General features: G+C 43.6%; 1 protein-coding gene across 1 annotated transcript in view; it reads right to left on the bottom strand.

Moving 5' to 3' along the window:
* Positions 1-240: 240 nt before the first annotated feature.
* The window catches only part of crocc2 (ciliary rootlet coiled-coil, rootletin family member 2), a 37,585-nt gene continuing 17,810 nt past the window's right edge, over positions 241-20,015 (bottom strand). The window contains exons 8-36 of the mRNA XM_061078429.1: positions 19,746-19,852; positions 19,029-19,235; positions 17,903-17,999; positions 17,624-17,713; positions 17,402-17,530; positions 17,111-17,310; positions 16,247-16,429; positions 15,674-15,818; positions 15,420-15,566; positions 15,111-15,341; positions 12,916-13,109; positions 12,370-12,497; positions 11,843-12,012; positions 11,556-11,735; positions 10,907-11,041; positions 10,687-10,830; positions 8,109-8,347; positions 7,866-8,025; positions 7,607-7,774; positions 5,770-6,154; positions 5,553-5,683; positions 5,240-5,360; positions 4,990-5,153; positions 4,464-4,904; positions 3,786-3,935; positions 3,502-3,702; positions 2,167-2,298; positions 1,127-1,306; positions 241-950 (exon numbers count right to left, since the gene is read on the bottom strand). Coding sequence (XP_060934412.1) covers positions 867-950; positions 1,127-1,306; positions 2,167-2,298; positions 3,502-3,702; positions 3,786-3,935; positions 4,464-4,904; positions 4,990-5,153; positions 5,240-5,360; positions 5,553-5,683; positions 5,770-6,154; positions 7,607-7,774; positions 7,866-8,025; positions 8,109-8,347; positions 10,687-10,830; positions 10,907-11,041; positions 11,556-11,735; positions 11,843-12,012; positions 12,370-12,497; positions 12,916-13,109; positions 15,111-15,341; positions 15,420-15,566; positions 15,674-15,818; positions 16,247-16,429; positions 17,111-17,310; positions 17,402-17,530; positions 17,624-17,713; positions 17,903-17,999; positions 19,029-19,235; positions 19,746-19,852 — 5,043 coding nt within the window. The 3' untranslated portion in view covers positions 241-866. The remainder of the gene's footprint in view (positions 951-1,126; positions 1,307-2,166; positions 2,299-3,501; positions 3,703-3,785; positions 3,936-4,463; positions 4,905-4,989; positions 5,154-5,239; positions 5,361-5,552; positions 5,684-5,769; positions 6,155-7,606; positions 7,775-7,865; positions 8,026-8,108; positions 8,348-10,686; positions 10,831-10,906; positions 11,042-11,555; positions 11,736-11,842; positions 12,013-12,369; positions 12,498-12,915; positions 13,110-15,110; positions 15,342-15,419; positions 15,567-15,673; positions 15,819-16,246; positions 16,430-17,110; positions 17,311-17,401; positions 17,531-17,623; positions 17,714-17,902; positions 18,000-19,028; positions 19,236-19,745; positions 19,853-20,015) is intronic.

Raw genomic sequence — 20,015 nt, forward strand, 5'->3', positions numbered from 1 at the left:
GAGAGCGAAGGTCATTCTCTCACCCACAACACTAAATCCACAAAGCGATTTAATGGTGCGAACCCAAAGAGAAGGCTCACACATGCCAGGAAAAGGGCAGCGCTGTCCTTCACCAGAACACTTTCTTTCCACAGCAAAGTTGTGTGGCCAGCAGAATAAACATTACTGATCACAAGGAGGCACATCTCAAGATCTTTTGAAAACTAAAATGGCAAAATTGTGTTTTGATGCACCCAGTTTTATTACAAACATCCCAAAATGTTCCACACATTGTTAAACTCAAACACAACACACAATACATAAGATAAATGACCGACTCTACAGAATCGTTACAACAGCACTTAACTCTACAAATCACAGCACCAGGAAAATCCGCTCAAATCTACGAGGAGATTTTCTAAATATTTAGACATATATTCTCATTAGGAAACACACGATTGTGACATTTAAAATTGGTGCAAAATCACGATGACAAATGTGTACACAAACTATTATAGAAGAATAAAGCACCAACCAAGGAAATCTTTCATCACATTGTTCCCTGAAAAAAAATGACACAGCATAAACAGACTTAGAAACGCCAACTGCAGCGAGCCAGAGGAAATCCTTAAAACAATTTGGCACATCCAGTCCACTTATAAACAAAACACTCATTGTTTGTTGTTGTTGAGTTTTCCTGCAGATTAATGTAATCCGCTGTGCACATGTGCATGGGTGGGAGGAAAAAGCCTTGGGAGTGTGTTTGTGTGCGCGCGAGCTTCCAAATGTGGACGCAGCTTGTAACATAACGTTGTTGGGGAAAGCTGCCAGAAAAGCAGTGAATGAGGAGGCCAGAGGTGCTACATACTTCATCGCAGGGTCTCAGCCTACACACCAGGCGGAAGCATCTGACTGAAATAGGCAAGCCGTCTCCTCGTCTCCTGTTCCAGCTGCTCTTTGAGCGTTAGCACCTATGGAAAACAAAAATAGGAGGATAGAGAAACACAAAAACATTGAGATACCGCAAACTCATGGCACAAAATGTTTGTGTTTTACTGTTTCAAATCAAAAATACAAATTGGATTTGCTTATTGGAAATATGTACAGCAATTGATTCAAATATTTAGGGGAAAAAGCACTGTTATACCTGCTCCTCCAGGCATTTGACCCTCTGGCGATGAGCTTTCTCTCTTGACTCCAAGGCTTGCTCTGCTTGGAACTGACTGTCTCTCAGACGGTCTGTATCCAAATCCAGCTCCTGGTGATGGCGGGCGGTCACCTCCAGGAGGCGCTGTGCATGAGAGTGCTCCACCTGAGACATTTGGGCCTAAAGACAGTTCCCATAGAACATATTTGGAAATGGAGTACAAGACAGACAAAGGTCTGGATTACGATCCTGCAGTTATGACCCTGAAACTGCACAAAATAAAGGTCAGACAGATTTTCCACATCAGTAAAAAAAAGAAGTCAAAATTCTCTTCATCTATATAAACAGATTATACATGTGAATATGCAGAAAAGGTGAGGGATAAGATTTACAGCCGGAGCCTTCTGGTCTCTGTTTCTAGTTTGACCAATCACCTTTGAGCAGGCTTTGGTTGCCCGGAGGTTAATAGTACATGTGGAGAGCAAAAGAGGCAGAACGCATGAAAAGAAATAATTCAATTTATCTGCATTCATCTTAATAGAGATTAGTAAAAATGTCATCTGGATTTAAAACACCTTCAAAAAGTATCAATGTCTGTGTTTTTTTGAGGAGGAAACGTTCGATTTGTGTGATAAAAGCAAACTGTAAACATCGCAGCTAGCGAATGGGCTCCGAAATCAAATACTATATTAGCTGCAGTAAGATTTTTATTTAATTCATAGATTTACCATGTTATGTAAATATATGCAAATACTTATCCTCTGGGATTTGTTTATTGCTATAACCTGGAAGTCACCGTCTAATGTGACAGTTTAGTAACATTCAGATTTATATTCAAATCTCCTCATGTCTATTACATCAGATGTGGAGCTGTTTGTATGAACTGTCTGCTTGACTGGGTGCTTATTCTGTTTTATTTCAAGTATTTCAATGGAAAAAAGCAAATTGCCAATCGACATGTTATATATCTGTAGTGGTCTCTTCCAAATCATATGCCCTGTCCCCCACAGATTGACCTCCTGCTAATCCCACCCTCTCACCTGCAGGGTCTGCAGTTCATCCAGTTTTTGATCCAGCTCCTGCTTGAGGCTGCGGACTGTCTGCCCCAAGTGCTCCTTCTCCCTGGCTGCTGACGCTGCCTCCTCCTCCCTCCTCAGCTTCTCCACCTCCACCTGACCAACAGCATGAGGGTGACATCATGTGAACAACTCCACCATGATTGCTTTGCACTCATGTGCTTTCCTGTAAATGTGTGTAGCCGAAGCCAAGCACTTCGCCTCTTGGTTTCCATCACCTTTGTGTACAGTGTGCAAGATAATGTGTAGAAAATTAAGATAATAACTTTACGTAATGACAGAAATATTAAAAACAGCAAAGTATTCAAATCACCCTCCCTGGATTAACTGCTCATGTATGTGTTGTAACTCGGCGTGTGTTCAGCTGGTCCAGAATGTAGCAGAAAAGCTTCTGACCAACATTAAACACATTACTTCATCTCTGGCGTCTTTATGTACAAAGGCTTCCAGCAGTTGTAGAATTGACTTTAAGTTGATTCTAATTGCATTCAAAGCCATTTGTGGTTTGGCTGCCTGATTTATTTCTGATGTTTTACCTCATATTTAGCAACCAAGACTCTAAAGCACTGAACAAAAGTGTAATATGTCTAATGTATTGGGATGCTAGTTTGTTTTTACTCCCAGAGACGGTACTTTTGTCTCATGTCTTACTTTTAGTGAAATACATCTTAGTTTACATCTCTTCTTAAAAAGCATCACTCTACATTGGTCTTCTAATGATGGCAAGTTTTATTAAGCCTATGAAACAGTTGAATAATGTCTTGTGTTGCTGAGACTTATATGTCCAATGAGTGATATTTAGGTGAAAGGGATCTATTGCCAGATATTTGATATAAAATAATCCCAGTGTGTTTCATCTAAATTTGTACACATTTGTATTCTTTAACCTAGAATGGGTCCTTTATATAAATTCTTCATATCTACATCGGGGGTTGGTCCTCTCTACGGAGGACGCCATATTTTTTACAGTAGTCCAGACTGGAAAAACGTATTCACCTTGAGTAATTTTAACGAAATCGCACTTTTAGCTCAGTATTTTAGAGCTCAATGCAGCTGAACAGCTATTTTATTGAGTTTTCTTGCTTTTTTGTTTATGCAGATGTTTGTCAGTCTATGCCTGTATCTTGTTTTTGTATTCATTTACTTGCCGTAAACCATATTTCTGTCTGGATTAATAAAATTGTATTTTGCTGTATTGTATTGTCATGAGGATCCAGTAAAGCGCTATGTAAATTAACTTTATTTACCAATCCTAAAACCATTACCATTCCAATATGTGCAGTTGATATGACAGCTCACCTTCTCCAGTGACTTTCTGAGACTTGACTTGTCTTTCCCGAGTCGTGTCATCACCCGCTCTGTCTCTGCTCTCTCACTTTGCAGCTTTTGCATAGAGCTCTGCAGATTGGTGATCTTGTCTAGAAGTTGCTCCTTGTCTCTCTGCAGCTGCTGGGAGTTGCCCTGGGCCTGAAGTTCAGCCTTCTGCCGCTTTTTCAGGCTCTGGGACACAGTTAATCATCCATTAATCAAACTTTAATACATTTGTTTACACCGTTTACTCCTTTTAATTCAAATTAACTCACCTCCTTCAGTGTTCTATTATGTTTCTCCAGCTCAGAACTTTTAAGCTCTAAGTCCTCTTGGGATCTTTCTTGGTTTTGGGTCCGTTCAGTTAGTGTGTGGTTGAGCCTCTTGCTCTCTGAAAGGGTATCTCGTGTTTTATCCAGACGTTCCTATGGGCGCGCACACACAAACACACACTTATGTTGACATACACTCCACACTGAGCCACTGACCTTGCACTTCTCACCTTCCTTTATATTTGACAAACTGCTCAAAGTTGCAAACAAGACTTTTCACTGCAGCAAGCTGGCATAGCTTTTGCGCAAATCAAGAGATTTATAATAAGAATGTCGTGTTTTTGTTTGTTCAGTATCTTTAAAGTTCATTCCTAAACTAAGACCGGAAAGCTCTCCTGAGAAACTCTGGGAGAATTAATGAGCTCGCCTGAGCATTTTATTGCTCAGTCTTTGAGGTCTTTCAGGAAAAAACTACAACAGCAAATGTAAATACAAAATTTGCAGTCTGGAGCTGAGATGGTTACGTAGCTGCACTGTAAATCAAAGTGAGGATTAAGTCTTAAAAAATTGCAAAGGTTGCTTCAACAGAAATGGAGAAATCCTCAAATTAATGTCTGCTCAGAATTTGTTTCTGTATCTTCCACTTTAGTAGTGAGTGTCATTAGGAGATAGATTGTATACCTGCAGCAGCTTCCGGTCCTGCTCACTGGCAGTCAGAGCCTTCTGCAGCTGCACCATCTGCTCCTGCAGGTTTCCACTGTTGCTCCTGTTGTCACTGAGAGTCTCTGACAGTTTGTGGAGCTGCTCTCTCAGATGGCTCTCGTGCTGTTCGGCTCGAGCAAGGGACGTTGTCAGTCTCTCTTCATTCACCCTCAGCGCCGCACACCGGTCCTCGCTCTCGCCGAGCTTTCTCCTCAGCTCCGTCAGCCTCTCCTGCAGCGAGCCAGCCTCCGCGTCCAGCTCAGCCGCCCTGAGCTGGGCCCGCTGTAGCTCTCCCTCCAGTGTTCGCTGAGACAGCTCCAGGCGGCTGGCTCGGCTCTCTGCGGCTCCCGTAGACTCCTTCAGCTTCCGTTGCTCTGCCTTTGCAAGCGTTTCTGATCCCTGAAAGAGCTCCAACTTATCCTGTAGAGGAATTGGTACAGGATTTCATCAGTTCAGTAGTATCCTCTTAAGATCTGCAGTCTTTATCTCTTTGGCTTTTACATACTTGCAGTGCCCTGGACTCAGCCACAGCAGCTTGCACACTGGCCCTGAGTTGAGCTACCTCCTCCTCAAAGCTTCTTTTCTCCCTCTCTGAGCGACATGCTGCTTCCTCCTGCAAGGAAAGAGATATATGCGCCTCGTGCAATCGTTCTCCCATCTCTCTTTTTCCTGTAAAAACATGTTAGGCTGTAGATCAGAAAGGAATTACTAAATGATATATAGTGTGTGTTTATAGGACTCGCTGGTTCTCTTACCCTGCTCTGATTGCTTCAGGGACATCTGGAGTAGTTGTACCTGAGTGGCTGACTTTTCCTGGCTGTCTCTGAGCTGTGTCACCTGTTGACTTAGACTGCCTACCTGAGCCTTGGCTTCATCCTAAAGGAAACATGTATACATGAAATTAGAAAGTGACAAATAGTCACCAAACAATAAATAAGTGAATTACAATTGTTGAAATGACTGATCTGGTTCCCTGAAAACCAAAACCAAGTCTAGGTAAACAATCTCATTCAGTTTGAGGTCTGTGTCTGCAAACCTATATTCAGTCAGTAGGAGGATCAAATGTACCCTGTGTCTTTGTGCATCCCTGAGTTCCTGCTGGATTTCCTGTAGAGCTGTGTGCACCATGTCGACGTCCAGTTCTTCATCTTCATCACGAGACAAGGACAACACAGATCCGTCCGTCACACTCTCCTCACCTAACCAGACACCACACTTATTAATGAATAGGCTTATAATGACACAAGGCATCACAAAACCTTATTATAAAAATGCATCACCATACCTCTAATTTGCACGCGGCGTCTCCAAGGAGAGGGAGACCGTCTACGTGACCCAGATGTGTTTGAAATCCTAGTGTGCCTGATGCCAACTGTGCGGCGCAAAGCAGAACACAACCCTGCCAGCCTGAGCTCCAGGTCCTTGCGTTTAGCATCACCCAAGCAGAGCTGCTCCTCCAGGCCCTGAACCTTACTTTCAGCCAGGCCGAGCTGAGCACAGAGTTGCTGGACCTGGACCTTGGCGTCCTCTAGCGCTTCCTCCAGCAGGGCAGAGGTATTTCTGTGCCGCTTGTTACTGTGCTGCTGATGAGCCTCTTTTTCCTGCAGCAGCTCTCGGCTCTCCTGCTCTACGGTCTCCATTTCCACCAAACGACGCTGCAGACCTGCAAACTGCAGTAATACACAGGACTGGGTTTAAGACAAACCTAATTTTCTCTGTAAGTCATATATATTTATCTTATACTGTGGATTATGCCATATGCGTGATAGTTATGTCATAACTGTGGTGCTTTCAGTACGTTTTTGGAATTTCTAATCTTTTACAAATTGAAGACACTAATGGACCCTGCTGTTGGTTCATACCAGGAATTTTCTGCCAGCTGTCTTTATTTAACCACAGAATTTTCAAGTGTTTTATAAACGTAAAAATGTCACTGTAACTTGACCACGATACACAGGTTGTATACTTCCAGGGATGCTGATCTGTGGCTGCCCTGCAGCGTTTCACATTGGGCATTTTAGTGTTTTTATATTACACAAGCTGTTGGTTATGTCTGTTGATGTTTTTGTTATGTTGAAATAATTCAATCTATGGCAGTAACGGAGGTACACATGCACGAAGGTCACTCTCAGGTGAAACAGATTCTGAGTGACAGTTACAAGCCAAGTTCTCATGTGAGCGAAAAGCTGTATTACATGCCACAACTGCAGCTGAAACCATGAGTTCTGACTGTCTGCATGAATGGTGAAAACATTATGGACCATCACATTCTGGTAAAGAATGGGAAACACTGAAACCATATACCCTACAGGGACAAATAAATAATCTATTTTTCTATGTACACAATATTCTAATCTTGGTCCACATGATAATCTGGCTTCTCAAATTATCTTCTTGGTTTCTTGGTTTCCATTAGGTTACATTTCCTTTGCAGAATTGAAGGCAATGGTCTGAACATGGTTCTAACTATATAACTGAAACACAGTGATTAACAGATTAGCTGTAATGTAAGAAAATAATTCCTGAGTATTAACGATAAACTGACACATGCCTGTGTAAATACAGTAATGTGTACATGGTTTCTGTAAAGAGTTGTGCATTGTTTATCCAGGGATTTCTAATAGGATGAGGCCTTATTCAAGAAAGTATGTTGAAATCTTACGACCTCAGCGTTGTGTATTGATATTTACTGGATTTAGCTTAAATAAAGGATACATTAATCAGGCTTCATATACATCATAATGAAGTGCTATCCATTTAACCATGCCATACATTCACTTGACAGCTCAAGCACACTTTAACTGCTGGGGTCATGAGAACTTGGGGACCCTAAAAATATAGTTATGGGAGAAAAGAGGTTAGAAGCCGTACTTCATTAAATAACAACATAACCTATTTTTCCCTTAGCATCAAAACAGATTTTATTTTTCTCTCTTAATAAAGCAAGTTATTGTCATTAAAGTCTTCATAATAGAACTGCAGTTATCCAATCACTGTTACAATGGAATATACTATGTGTTATGTTCATGTCCTCATGTCTCTGCAGGCCTTCTTCATGTATGCAAAGGTATAAAGTTTGTTCTAGCATCATGGTAACAGATAACTTCGCTGTGGTCTTCTACCTCATTCAGCGCTGCCTCTCTGCCGGCCTCACACTCCAGCACTCTCTGCTTAAGATTGAAAGCCTCGCGACGCGCCTCCTCCTCCTTCTGTTCCTCCTGACATACCCGGGCCTGCAGCTCCAGCAGATCCTGTTTCTGCCGGCTGTTCTCACCATCAAGGATCTTTACCTGCTCGTGTCAACACAGCGCAAACTATTTGAAAGTAATCCTTTATTTATAATAAATCAGATGGAAAGCGGCGACCTGGATAATCTTTCACCTGTCTGCGCAGCTCCTGCAGCTCTCTGCGTGCCTGCAGGCGAGACTTCTCCAGCTCCCTCATGCTGCTCCGTAAAGTGATTGCCTCTTGGTCCATCGAGCTCCTACATTCCTCTAAGACAGCCACTTTCTGCTCTCTTTCTTCCACAGATCGTCTCAGGCTTCTCAGGAAATACTTAAAATTAGCAAAGAATTCTAATATCCATTGCTGTACCAAGAGCACAACAGTAAAAGAGAGCTCTACCTGTTGTTGTCACTCTCCGCTCTCTTAATGAAAGCCCTGAGCTCCTGGTTGGAGGCTTGGATGGCCTCTTTCTCTCTGGTCTCATCACCCAGGAGTCTTCTCAGGTCAAGCACTTCTTTTCGTTGCTTGTCCCGCTCCTGTGCACACTCCTGGAGCCCTCTGTGGGCCTCAATCAGCTCCCTTCGCCCTTTAATAAGTCCGTCCTCAGCTTCCTGCAGCTGCCGACGAAGGCCTTCTAACTTCAGGGAGAAGGAAAGGAATGATGTTTTATCAATGAAGCTAAATTGGGATGTTTTAGACAAACAGTGAACCTGATAAATAACTTTCACATAGATTATTATTATTATCTTACATTTTATTACCATTAAGACATAAGGTTAATACTTACACTCCAATACAAAAATTTTAACTTTTTTGTTGATGCTCCAGGGTTTCTTAAATTGGTTGTCAATTCAATCCAGATTTATTTGATCATACATTTCAAATGGATATATACATGATCAGTTTTCAATATAAATCCAATAAAAACATTTAAAACAGACAAAATTCGTTTTATCCTCAAAATTCATCAACAACTTCAATCAGGCTGTTATGTACACCACATCAAACACTCAAACACATGTGTATAATAATCAAAATTAGAAAAATCTTTCAGCGTACTGCGAAACTGATTTTGGATCAGATAAGGCATTAGAGCGTCTTTGTTTGAAAGCTAAACCTCAGCATCTCTTACTCTAAGTGCTGTGTGCAAGGTCTCAAGATACAGTATGACCTATATTCTGTTTTATGGCAGCATATGTGTAGCGGGAGAAATAGGGAGGACAGAGCTTATCTGGGCATGGATAAGAGCCATTTGGGCTTGTAGCCAGTTGCTGTCTCTTCCAATCTCCTTCGCTGCAGCTCGCAGTGTAAAAAATCCACAGAGTGCAACATGATAAACAGCAGCCCCCCTGAGGAGGTGGGGAACGAGGGGGAGAGTGGGTGGAGGAGGGAGGATGAGGACCGGGATGAGGAGGAGTGTTATGTTCAGAGGCCACACAAGATGGTTCTTTCTCATAAACTCTAATGTGAGAAAAAACAAGCGAGTGCTGATCTGGCCGTTTATACTTTATTTTATCAGATTTTTTTGGGTGGGAGCAGAGGAGAAGGGCCGAGAATATGAGGGCAGCAGTGTTGTGTTATTAGGATGGGAGAGGGGGACCTGGAGTCCCAGTGGAGCCAGCCTCTCACTGCTGCAAGGGAGAAAATAAACACTCTCCCACTAGCTTATTTACACTAGGGGTTAACTCAAACTTTAATTTCACATTATGGTACCAGGGACCGGATCCTCCCACCTCTGGCATGGTTGGAGTGGCCATTAGACAAACTGGGAATAATCCCGGTGGGCTCCTGCATCGATGTGCCAGTGGCCATCAAAAGAGCCATTAAGTTTATCCTGGCCCTGTCCGTCTCTTTACCAGCTCTTTCTAAGTACCCATCATTCAGGACGTGCATGGGAACTTGTGTTCCCCAAATGTCAACCTTTACCAACCCGAGCCTAACGGACAAATCCAGGGCTGCATTTCTTTCCCAGTCCAACACTGCTCACTGGTTCTCCCTTTGTCAGTGTCTGACATGAGAATCCCGAGATAGGATTACAGAAAATAATCAAACAAGGAAATGAGTAGGAGTGGCAGCCAAATATGACAGTGTCACTGAAGCCTGACTTGATATACGGCAATAGGGAGGGCTGTCCAAACCTCAAGACTCCTCTGCTTTGGCTCCACACAACCTCATTCAGTGTAGTTTGACAAGACTAAGGAGACGGAGCGAAGACAGGATGATCCTCATTTTTGCATTTTCACTGAAACCAAAACGTCCCACACAGATAAACAGTCCACTTTTCCAGGAAAACCAGGCTATTAAATCAAGGCCCGATGAGGCCCTTGCAGCTCAGCAGTTACATCTTAATGAGGTGACTGTGAGCTTGTTATTTCACTTAAATGCCCGGCGACCCTGTGCCTGGAATCCTAACCTCAAGCGACCCCGAGAGTTGAGATTTACGGCTCTCATTTGGCTCAGAGAGGTATGTCACTTGGCCAAAATTATAGTCTAATTGCACTTTTATGTTTATATTAGGCCAGTGGATACATTTTCCGGCAGCGGACTTGACAGGAAAAAAGACACAGAGAGCAAGAGTCTGACGAGTGGACACCAACGTTCCTTGTAGGATTTGGCAACGCAGACTCTGCACCTGATGCAAGTAAAGCTCTGTGGCGGCAGCTTGTATCAACAGAGGCTTGTGGTTAATGACTCCCCCCCCCCTGGTACAAATAGGTGCAAACTCCCTCTCACACTCGAGGCAGATCTGAGGTCTTGCATCATTTGCCAATCCAAACAAGCCTATAATTACTTATCCATTTTAGTGATTCTTCTGTACAAAGTACATGGGTAAGAGATCTGATGAGCTCCAGCCTATGAGATACATATACACTCTATGAGTTGCTGTATATTTCTATGTTAAAATTAAGTTCCTTACACTCACTAAAGATCAACATCTGTCTTGTTTGAGTCAGCATTACACATAAGCATTACTCACCTCCTGCTGTGCATGCTGGCTCTGTTGGTTCAGCTCTCTGACCTGCTCAGTGAGACTCTTCTTGCCATTCTCATGGGAGTTCAATGACTCCTCAAACTGAGTCCGCAGCTCCTTCAGCTCAGACTGAAGGACAGACATCGCATTCTGGAACACAAAACGATTGGCTGAGTTATATGGACAGAACAAGAAAGAGCTTATATGACCCTGTCATGTTGTTTACCTTATCCTGCTCATGTTTGCGGTGTGCCTCCCTCTTCGTGTGCTCCTGCTCCATGTCGGCTGTGGCCAAGTCCTGCTGCAGGGTTGCAAGCTTCTCTATGAGGGCAGCCTTCTCTGCCTCCTTCTGGGACAATGCCTGGTTACAACAGACTATGAGGTCAGACAAATGTTGATATAGGTCACAAAATTAAATTGGTTTGGCTATTCGGGCTTCACACATACTGTAGAGAAGCTTTCATGCTTTTGATAAGGAGAAATGCTTCCTTGACTAAGGGGGCCACAACAACCCACTAGCTGGTGGGTGATTCAGCAACTGGCCTGTTAAAAATAATGACTTTCAACATTGACCCACAGAGGTTAATTACATGAAACCTCCCACTAATCAGCTGGATCTGAAGAAGCCTCTTGGATGAGAAGTGAACGTCTTCAACGCGCAAGTGCAGAAGCCTATGGACTGTATACTTATACAACTTCCAAATATACCAGGACCTGGATGACTGAGAATATTCTCAGTTATAATATGGGAAAACATTGGCAACTGTGACAACCAAACTAAAGGTGATGGGGTTTAACAAGTAGCTACCATAATGTACCAAAACATTTTGGTTCATAAACTAAAAAAAACAGAACTATCCTGTCACCACACACACCTGCTGCTTCTCACTCTCAGCCTGCAGGAGGCTTTGGTTGAACTCCTGCTGCAGCCGGGCCTGCTCCTCTTGCACCTGCTGTAGCTCCTGCTGGTCGTGCACACGCAGCTCCTCACACTGTCGACGCAGCTGCTCCTCAGCCTGCTCCCGCTGCAGCATCAGCTCTGCACACCGCTGCTCCTATCAACCACCAAACACGCACCCACATACACCCTGATTAGTTCATGAAAAAGCTAGTGTTCTAATCGGTTGGGGTTTGTCAGGGCTCTGCTTAAGTTTTGCTGTACCTTTTGCCGACGTCCAGCCTCAAGCTGCTCTCTGTGGATTTGTTCTTTATTGCTCAGGGTCATCTGGGCATTCCTCTCCACCTGAGCAAGCTTTTCCTCCGACTTACTTCGCTCTTGTGCAGCTTGTGCCAAATTGTGTTCAGCATCGACACGCATGCGAGCAGCATCACCTGGACAGTCGAGTAAACCCACAGCCAAAATCTCACAGACTGGTTGGATGTAAAGATGATAAAGGATCGGCAAGATTTTATTAGGAGTTTTATTTATAGGGGATACTAATGCATGTCTTTATGTGGAATACATTAGCTTAACACTGCTTATATGATCCATGTGTTTGAGCGGAGCGGTGGGACCCTTGTCAGCTGAGAAAGCAGCTACAGTGATCCTGCAGCTCCAGGATCAGAGCTCACAGCTGTTGCAGAGCTCACAGCTGAAATATGGATCTCTGGTGGGCTGTTGGAAAGGCTTCATGGCCAGGGGGCTTGGCATGGAGGACAGTGGGACCTCTGAGGGAGGGGACTACTCACGCGTCAAGGCCTCGTTAGCCAGGAGCAAACCGTGCCGCTCCCCCTCCGTCCTGGTGTACTCAGCCTCCAGAGACGAGGCAAGCTCCTGGCTCTCAAACAGAGCCGTCTCCAGGGACTCCTTCTCAGCTCTGGAACACAGCGGTAAAGTGGTTTGAGCACTGAAAAAAAAGATCTTTGAACCACTAGGTGTAGAAGGTTATAAAATCCAATGATCCATCATGAGCATAGTTTCCAAATAAAACCATGTTACTTAAAGACTCTTGTTACATGAGGCTGACGGCGCTTGAGAGAGTAAAATTTGTTTAAAAAGTCCAAATGACCTTAAATACACATTGGCAGCTGGTCCAACTTACACAAACACACACACTTGGTTGTTTATGATGCTTTTGAGGACACTGGGCTGATTTACATTCATTCCATACACTCTCACGCTAACCATAACCCCAACTGATACATGCCTAAGCCCGGCCCTGCAGAAAACCTGAAATTTGTCCTGAAGATTTAAGACTAAAGACCGCACAAACAAATACACAAATATACTCAGACCTAAGTGCAACCAGTTCCTGCGTGAGACCACAGGCCTTTCGGTCAGCGGTGTTTAGCCTGACATCCAGAGCAGCCTTATCCTTGGCCAGCTCCTCCCTGTCATGGGTAGCTCTCTTTAGGGCTGTGGTCTGTGTCTCCAGCTCCTTCCTGCACGCACACAGCTCCTCTGACACAGCCTGCATCTGCCTGTTGACCTGGAGACCAACACACACAAATACATCAAATGTCATCAGGCAATTCATTTATACTTTTGCCTTTGAGCAGCCAGTAATAAGCAGTAAATACTACACCATTATGTACAATTAAAATACTGTAGCAGCAATAATACTTCATAACAGAGCATAAGAAAAAAATCTGTGTTGGAGAAGGAGCAGCTTTCGACAGTAACAGCTACAGTACTTTGAGAATATGTACGTTATTGAGCCAGAGACGGATTTGGTGCATTAATAATGAACTTTAAATACCCCTCATTTCAAACGTAAAGTGATTTATGACAGCGCAGGAATTGCAGGGTCATAACAAATGTGCCGCCCAAAGACAAACAAAAATGATTTGTCACTTTGTCACGATAATTATGACAAAAAACAGGACCTATGTGAAGCAAAACAAGTTTCCCTCAGCATTTATTCAACTATAAGACCAGATTCATGACTGAAGAGGTTAGGATTCTCATGGGATTCCTCCTCCATCAATGAATGCAGCGGGGAGTTCACTATGGAAGCTGCAACTTAATGAAAGCATTATACATGTGTATATAATTTAGTTATCTGAATGTAAGTAACCTAAGTTTGGAAAACAACTAAAAAAGCTTCAGGGTAAAACAGGTTTCAGTTCTATTCAAAGTTTGACATTTTACAAAGATATTTGCTTTCATTCTAAAATAATTTATATAGCATATGTGAGCTAAATATCGAGCTAGATTCTGGGATGTAAGCACTTTGTTTAACTTAAAGACTGGAGGGACAAAGACAGGAAGCACAGGGAAAGGGACAGATGTGCTCTGGCTAAATATAAGCAAAATTGAGTTTAAACCACAAGGTGTGGTTATATGAAAGATTGACCAGTGACTTCCTGAAGCTCCGTGTGCGACACTCTTCACTGACCCTGCCAAGAAATACTTCCAATGCCTTACCCACAACCCCCAAAACAAGTTTTTACATGATGCACACATTAAAGAAACAAGATACCGTATATCGGAGCTGAAACGTAGCAAATCTTTTTCAACTTTTCTGCTTCTAATCTTTCTGGTAAGCCAAGCTCTTTTCTTTGAAATTAAAACCGAGATGTCACACTGTTCTGTCACGGGTTATTATTCTGGTTTGAATCAAACAATGTTGGAGGTCAGTTCTATAATAGCAGAGACGTTTACTATAACCTACTGTATTTGATCTGAAAAAGGCCTGATGTCTCGCATACTGTATTTTAAGGTCAGTTACTGTCACACCATCACACAGTGGTGAAGTCCTAATGTTTCACTGCAACAGATTGTATGAGGAGCAACAATTACATTGATTTCATTTTTAACCAAATAAACTGCCACTTCCAAATATTCAAGGCTCTTCCCAGGCAAATATTAAAGAGGATGAATTACTAGTGTTATGGATGTGAGCAGTGCCCAATAAGGGGATGACATATGAGCTTGGTGAAATGGAGAACACTTCAGAGCTTCTTTTTTTTTTTTAAATGGCTGATTTGTTTTGACAGATGAGCTATCTAAAAATGTTTGAATTGAATTAGTCAAATTGTTTATGTTTGTTATATTCGAACTGAGATCAACACCAGTAATCCAGCTTCACATTCAGAACAGCAAATAGAGCAGGAAAGGATTCTATTCATTCTTTAGGGAACGATCTGGATCTGCTGAGGGAAGCATGGGAATACTTTAGGTGTTAATTTATTGGCTCTTTCCCTAAACCCCAACTGGACATTTTTTGCCTAACTATTTATCTTTCCAGTTCACAGTTGATCTTGAAGATCCCTCGCTTGTTATTTCCCAAGTTACTCATAAAACACAAAACTTCTCTCCACATCCCATTAGAATGAAAAAAAAACCATGGCAGATGTGCAGATGTCTCCAACACATTTTCACGTGACAACAGCCTTCATGAACCTGCTGAAAGCTATTAATAACATCAACTCTCCCAGGTGGTGGGAACCATGAGGACAGAGTGTGTGAATGGTTGGGGGTCTCTGACCTGGGAGTGCTGCTCCAGGGCCTGAGCTTTCTCCCTCTGCAGCAGCCTCAGCTCTGCTTGTAGCTTCTGGCAGTGACTCTCCAAGTGGCTATGGGAGCTCTCCAGAGCTTGTTTCTCAGCGAGCAGATTCATGATCTCCTGTTGTACCCGTGCTGTCTCCTCCCTGGCCAATGTGCGATCCGCTTCGGCTTCTCGCCTACGGTCGTCGAGCTTGGCCTTCTCACCTTCTTTCTGAAGAGGAAAAAATATTTAGCTTGTGTCCTGTTTAATTCTAGTCTAAATCAACATTATAACTGCACGCCTACTGACCTGTAGCAGAATACGATTGAGGTCCACCTTGTCTTTGGCTAAGCCTTCACTAAGGGCAGCCATTTTGGACAGGGAATCTTTCAGTGCAGCCTCTTGATTCTGCAGTTTGGTGAGGGCTGCCTCCTGTGCAGCACTCTGGGACTCCATCTGTGAAGTACATCATGGACATGTATGAAAGATATAACCCACCAGGGCCCTCAGGAAGAATCCAGTAATCCAGATCAGGCTACCTGGTGCACATCAGACTATCCTACCTTGGTGAGAGCCAGAGCGAGGCTGGCCTTATCGTCTTCCAACACCTCCTTCTGCAGCGTGATTTGATTCAGACTCTCCTTCACAGTCACAAGCTCCCTTCGCAGATAAGAATGTTTCCCTTCAAGCTCCTCCAGGCTCCTATTGCTGAAACACAAAATATATCACATACATGACCCTCACACTGTTTCTCTGTCTCTCACACACACAGATTATTTGTATAAACAAAATCCCCTGATGGTAATCCATCTCCACTTTGAAAAATGTTGAAATTTGGTGCCAAAGGCCACAACACTGAGGGAGTTACTTTTTTGTTGTATCGCATGTCCTGCTCCAATTCTCAACTAATCAAATTTTTTTTTTTCGCAAAAGAAACCCAGCAAACAAGGGGAACACAATTCCCTCTTGCATGAGTGCAGTAATGCAATGTAAATCATTTACATTTTCATCCAAATGTCATCGGGGTAATGACATGTGTTACTGATCTGAACTCTAAATAAACGGAGCTTGAAAACAATCACGGGTGACGGGATGTGCGGTTGTGTAACGGTCATTCCTCCGTGCTCAGGCTGTACCCTCTCTGGGCCTCTGTGCGCTGGCGTGTTAGCTGCATCTCCAGATCCTCCCTCTGCTGCCTCAGGGAGTCCCGCTGTCTCTGGAGCTCCAGTGACATTCCCCGAAGTGCCTCCAGCTCCGCACGCTGGGAGTCCACCTCCTGCTGCAGCCCTGCGAGCAGCTTCTCAAGACCGGCCTTCTCACTGAGAGGTAGAGCGAGGCAGAGGGAAAGACAGGGGGAGAGAGTATGTCGAGGACAAGTGTTGCACAATGATCAGCATTATCATCACACTTGAGGTTCTGAAAACCAACATCCACCAAACACTCATAACAAACAGCTCTTCTGCAGTGTTGTATAAATGTTGTTCTTGGATAACATTGTTTAATTAAACATAAATCCATTATTTTTTTCCATAGACAACATTCACTGGCACTTTTACAAATAACAAGTCTATAAAATATAAAACAGAATATCAATCCATCCATCTATCTATACCACTTTCCCTCTGAGGCTCATGGGGGAGCTGGAGCCGATCCCAGTTAACATTAGGCAAGAGGCGGGGTACACCCTGGGCAGGTCACCAGCAAATCATAGGGCCAACATATAGAAACAAACAACCATTCACACGCACATTCACAACTACAGCCAATTTAGAGTCTCCAGTAAACCTAACCTCAATGTACATGTACTTTGAACTGTGGAAGGAAGCTGGAAACCTAAAGAAAACCCAAGAAGACACAGGAAGAACATGCAAACTCACACAGAAGGACCCTAACCAGACTGAACCAGGAACTTTCTTCCTGTGAGGCGACAGTGCTTTGAAAGTAACATCTTCTTTGACACAATATAGGAAATGGACATTAACTCCATGATCAGTTCATACCTTGAGATGAGCTCCATGGAGCGGCAATGTCTGTTGCTCTCTCTGAGGCTTTCCTCTGAGGCCTTTTTAGCCTCCTGCATTTCTCTCTCTACTTCCTGAATCTTCTGCTCCAGCTCTCTCCTCTCGATCTCCCTCTCCTGCAGGTTATGACGCAGAGTGTCCACTTGCTCCAGGGCAGCATCTAGACACCCATGCAGGTCCTGTGGTTTGTATGTGAGAGCATCCTGCAGTGTTTTTACAAGGTTTTCAGGATATTATTGGAGTAGGGAGGACAAGCCTCTGCTTTCGTACCTGTGTCTGTTTCCGGTGCTTGGAGAGAGCAGTCTGCACGGCCACTATAGTGGTGTTTCTCAGAGGAGAGCGACCATGCAGAGGCGAGGACACACTTTCAGAGCCGCCATCTCCTTCTCCGCCAACCAACTGCACATTAGTGACAGAAAGAGAAAAAGGATTCATGTTCTGGTATAATATCAAATTGCACAGGTTATGTTAATGCTTTGTTTTTCCTTTGACCTGGTGAACGTGACATAAAGTCTTTTGGAGGTCTTGGATCTCAATGCGTAGAGCCTCCATCTCTGCTTTATCCTCCATTCTCCTCGTCTCCTGAGCAGGAAACAACTGAGGTTAGATTATCAGCACACATAGAGCAAGATTGACATTTGCCAGATGGCAGCCCTCGAGACAAGGAAGTTGTGGAGTTTATCAAACCCAAGGTCCAGACTACAGCCAATTTAGCCCCCTCTAACCACCCGCCTATCTGCCACCTCCCACTTCTGAGTGCCGGGGTCCCACCATCCTGTCCAGACTGATCTGCATGGTCGTGAGGCTGGCATCCTTCTCGCTGTTCTGGCTCCGGAGGTGCTTCACAGTGTCGGACAGCTCCAGGGTTCTAGAAATATCAGAGACGTAGACAGAGAGTGAAATCAGACACACAGTTCCCTCAGTCTCTGAAATGAATTCCACCTCTCCACCAGCCATCAACACTATCATGTTGTCTGAGTAGAACCATGGGATTAATTAGGACTTCTGATAAGATCAAAAAGCAGCTCAGATCCAGAACACAAAGACACTGACATTCATGCAGTCTTTTTACTGGAGTGTATAGGGGATGGTACTTGAATCTTCTTTATCAGCACACGAGCAGAGGTCACAGTAAATGGTTTGATGTGTATGGTTTTTATGATCAAAGCCTATACACTTACATATGTGTGACATTGCAGCTAGGGAAAACCATTGGACTTTCTCTGCAGTCATATGAAGAACTGATGAGAAAGTTGCCCTATACATGACCTAACACTATTTTTTTTCCTTTTGACAGTTCTGGTCAGTTAGAAGGCCTGGAGACTGTGGGAAAATATAAATGTTGGATTTGTGCTACCAGTCCAATTTGTATGATGAGGTGAAACCTTGAATTAGGCTTACCACAGTGCCTGCTGTCAGATGTGTTTTGTATTCCTTGATTCTATAGTTTAAGCCCATGTGGACAGTGTTATACATCCTTATTCACAGTTTTCTAGCAGTTTTGGATTATACGATTTTGTGTATTAACAACACATATGGTTCTTGATTTATCAGGTTCTTAATTCACTATAGTAATAAGAAAACCGACGGCTGTTTATCTATAAATAGTTCCTACTTTGATTTTCAACTTGGGAAGGTAAGACACATTTTAATTGAAATCGTTCTTAGTAGAGCAACAGGTCGACATTGGGTTTAAACTTCCTGAGTAAAATTACTGAACATAAATTTAAATGTAATGGAAATGTTTGGACTTTTATGAAATAAGTTCAGAGTTTGTCAATTTTGTACTGGTCCTTAAACTAAATGCAGGTTCAAGTAATAATAATACTAGCTGCTTTCAGAGAAACATGAAGGAAGCTTTGTGACAACCAGGCCCAGACAGACGAGACAACTTTACCTGGAGTTAAGATCAACTTTCTCTGCATCCCATCGTCCCTGGAGCTGCATGGCCTCTTTCAGCTTGTCCCTTAACTGCCTCTCCAGGCCTGTCAGTTCCACACCCCCAGAGGTGTTCACCTGTGTTACTCTGGCCTCTAGGTTCACGCAGGCAAGATGCAACTGCTGGCCGGCAGCGGCACACTCCCCGCGCATATCAGAGAGAGTCCTGTTGAATAGAGTCATGTGCATTTAGGTTTACAGAATGTATCATAGGTTTGAAAGAGTAAGGAAACACAACATGCTGTTTTCATTTGAATATCTGTAGTGATTTAGCTCCGGTATCAAGACTCACTTTGAAGAGTCTTCAGTTTGAATTACAGTACATGATGTGACGTGATCACAGCTGTCTATAAGCCAAAGTAATCATTATTAAAGCAAATTACTCTTCAGCACCGGTCACAGAGGTTCAATATGATCGAGGCAATGTCCCATAGAGCCGCAGCTTTGTCCTGATGGATGATTTCAACAGTGCATAGAAACACCTTAAGACATCTTTTCCCCAGTGGTGAAACAATGAGCAGGGGAGACTGGCGACCCCACTGACCTGTTCCACTTTGATCGTTGCCTGAGAGAAATGCACTGTGGGTGCTGTCGTGAGTGTGAGACACAAAAGAGGTGGGGGTTCTTGTGGAATGCTGGGTTGCTGGTGGGGTTTCTGGCAGCACGCCACGCTCACCTGTCAGTGGAAGTCCTGAGCTGGGTGAAAGTGCTCTGCAGGGAGGAGGCCTGGCGCCACAGCGCTCTGACACGAGCCTGTTCACGACTCAAGCGGGAGGCACATGTCTGCAGAGAGGAGCAGACAACAGGGGAGCTGGAGACTGGAAGGTGGGTGGTAAGGGTTGCATACAGCGGATGATGGCACCTCTCAATTTTATTGTGATACCAAACAGATGCAATACTGGAACTCCAGGATTCATACTGGCACACACACAAATAATTGGATTTC

Source organism: Limanda limanda, chromosome 9 (assembly GCF_963576545.1).
Source record: "Limanda limanda chromosome 9, fLimLim1.1, whole genome shotgun sequence".
In the NCBI taxonomy this organism is placed as follows: Eukaryota; Metazoa; Chordata; class Actinopteri; order Pleuronectiformes; family Pleuronectidae; genus Limanda; species Limanda limanda.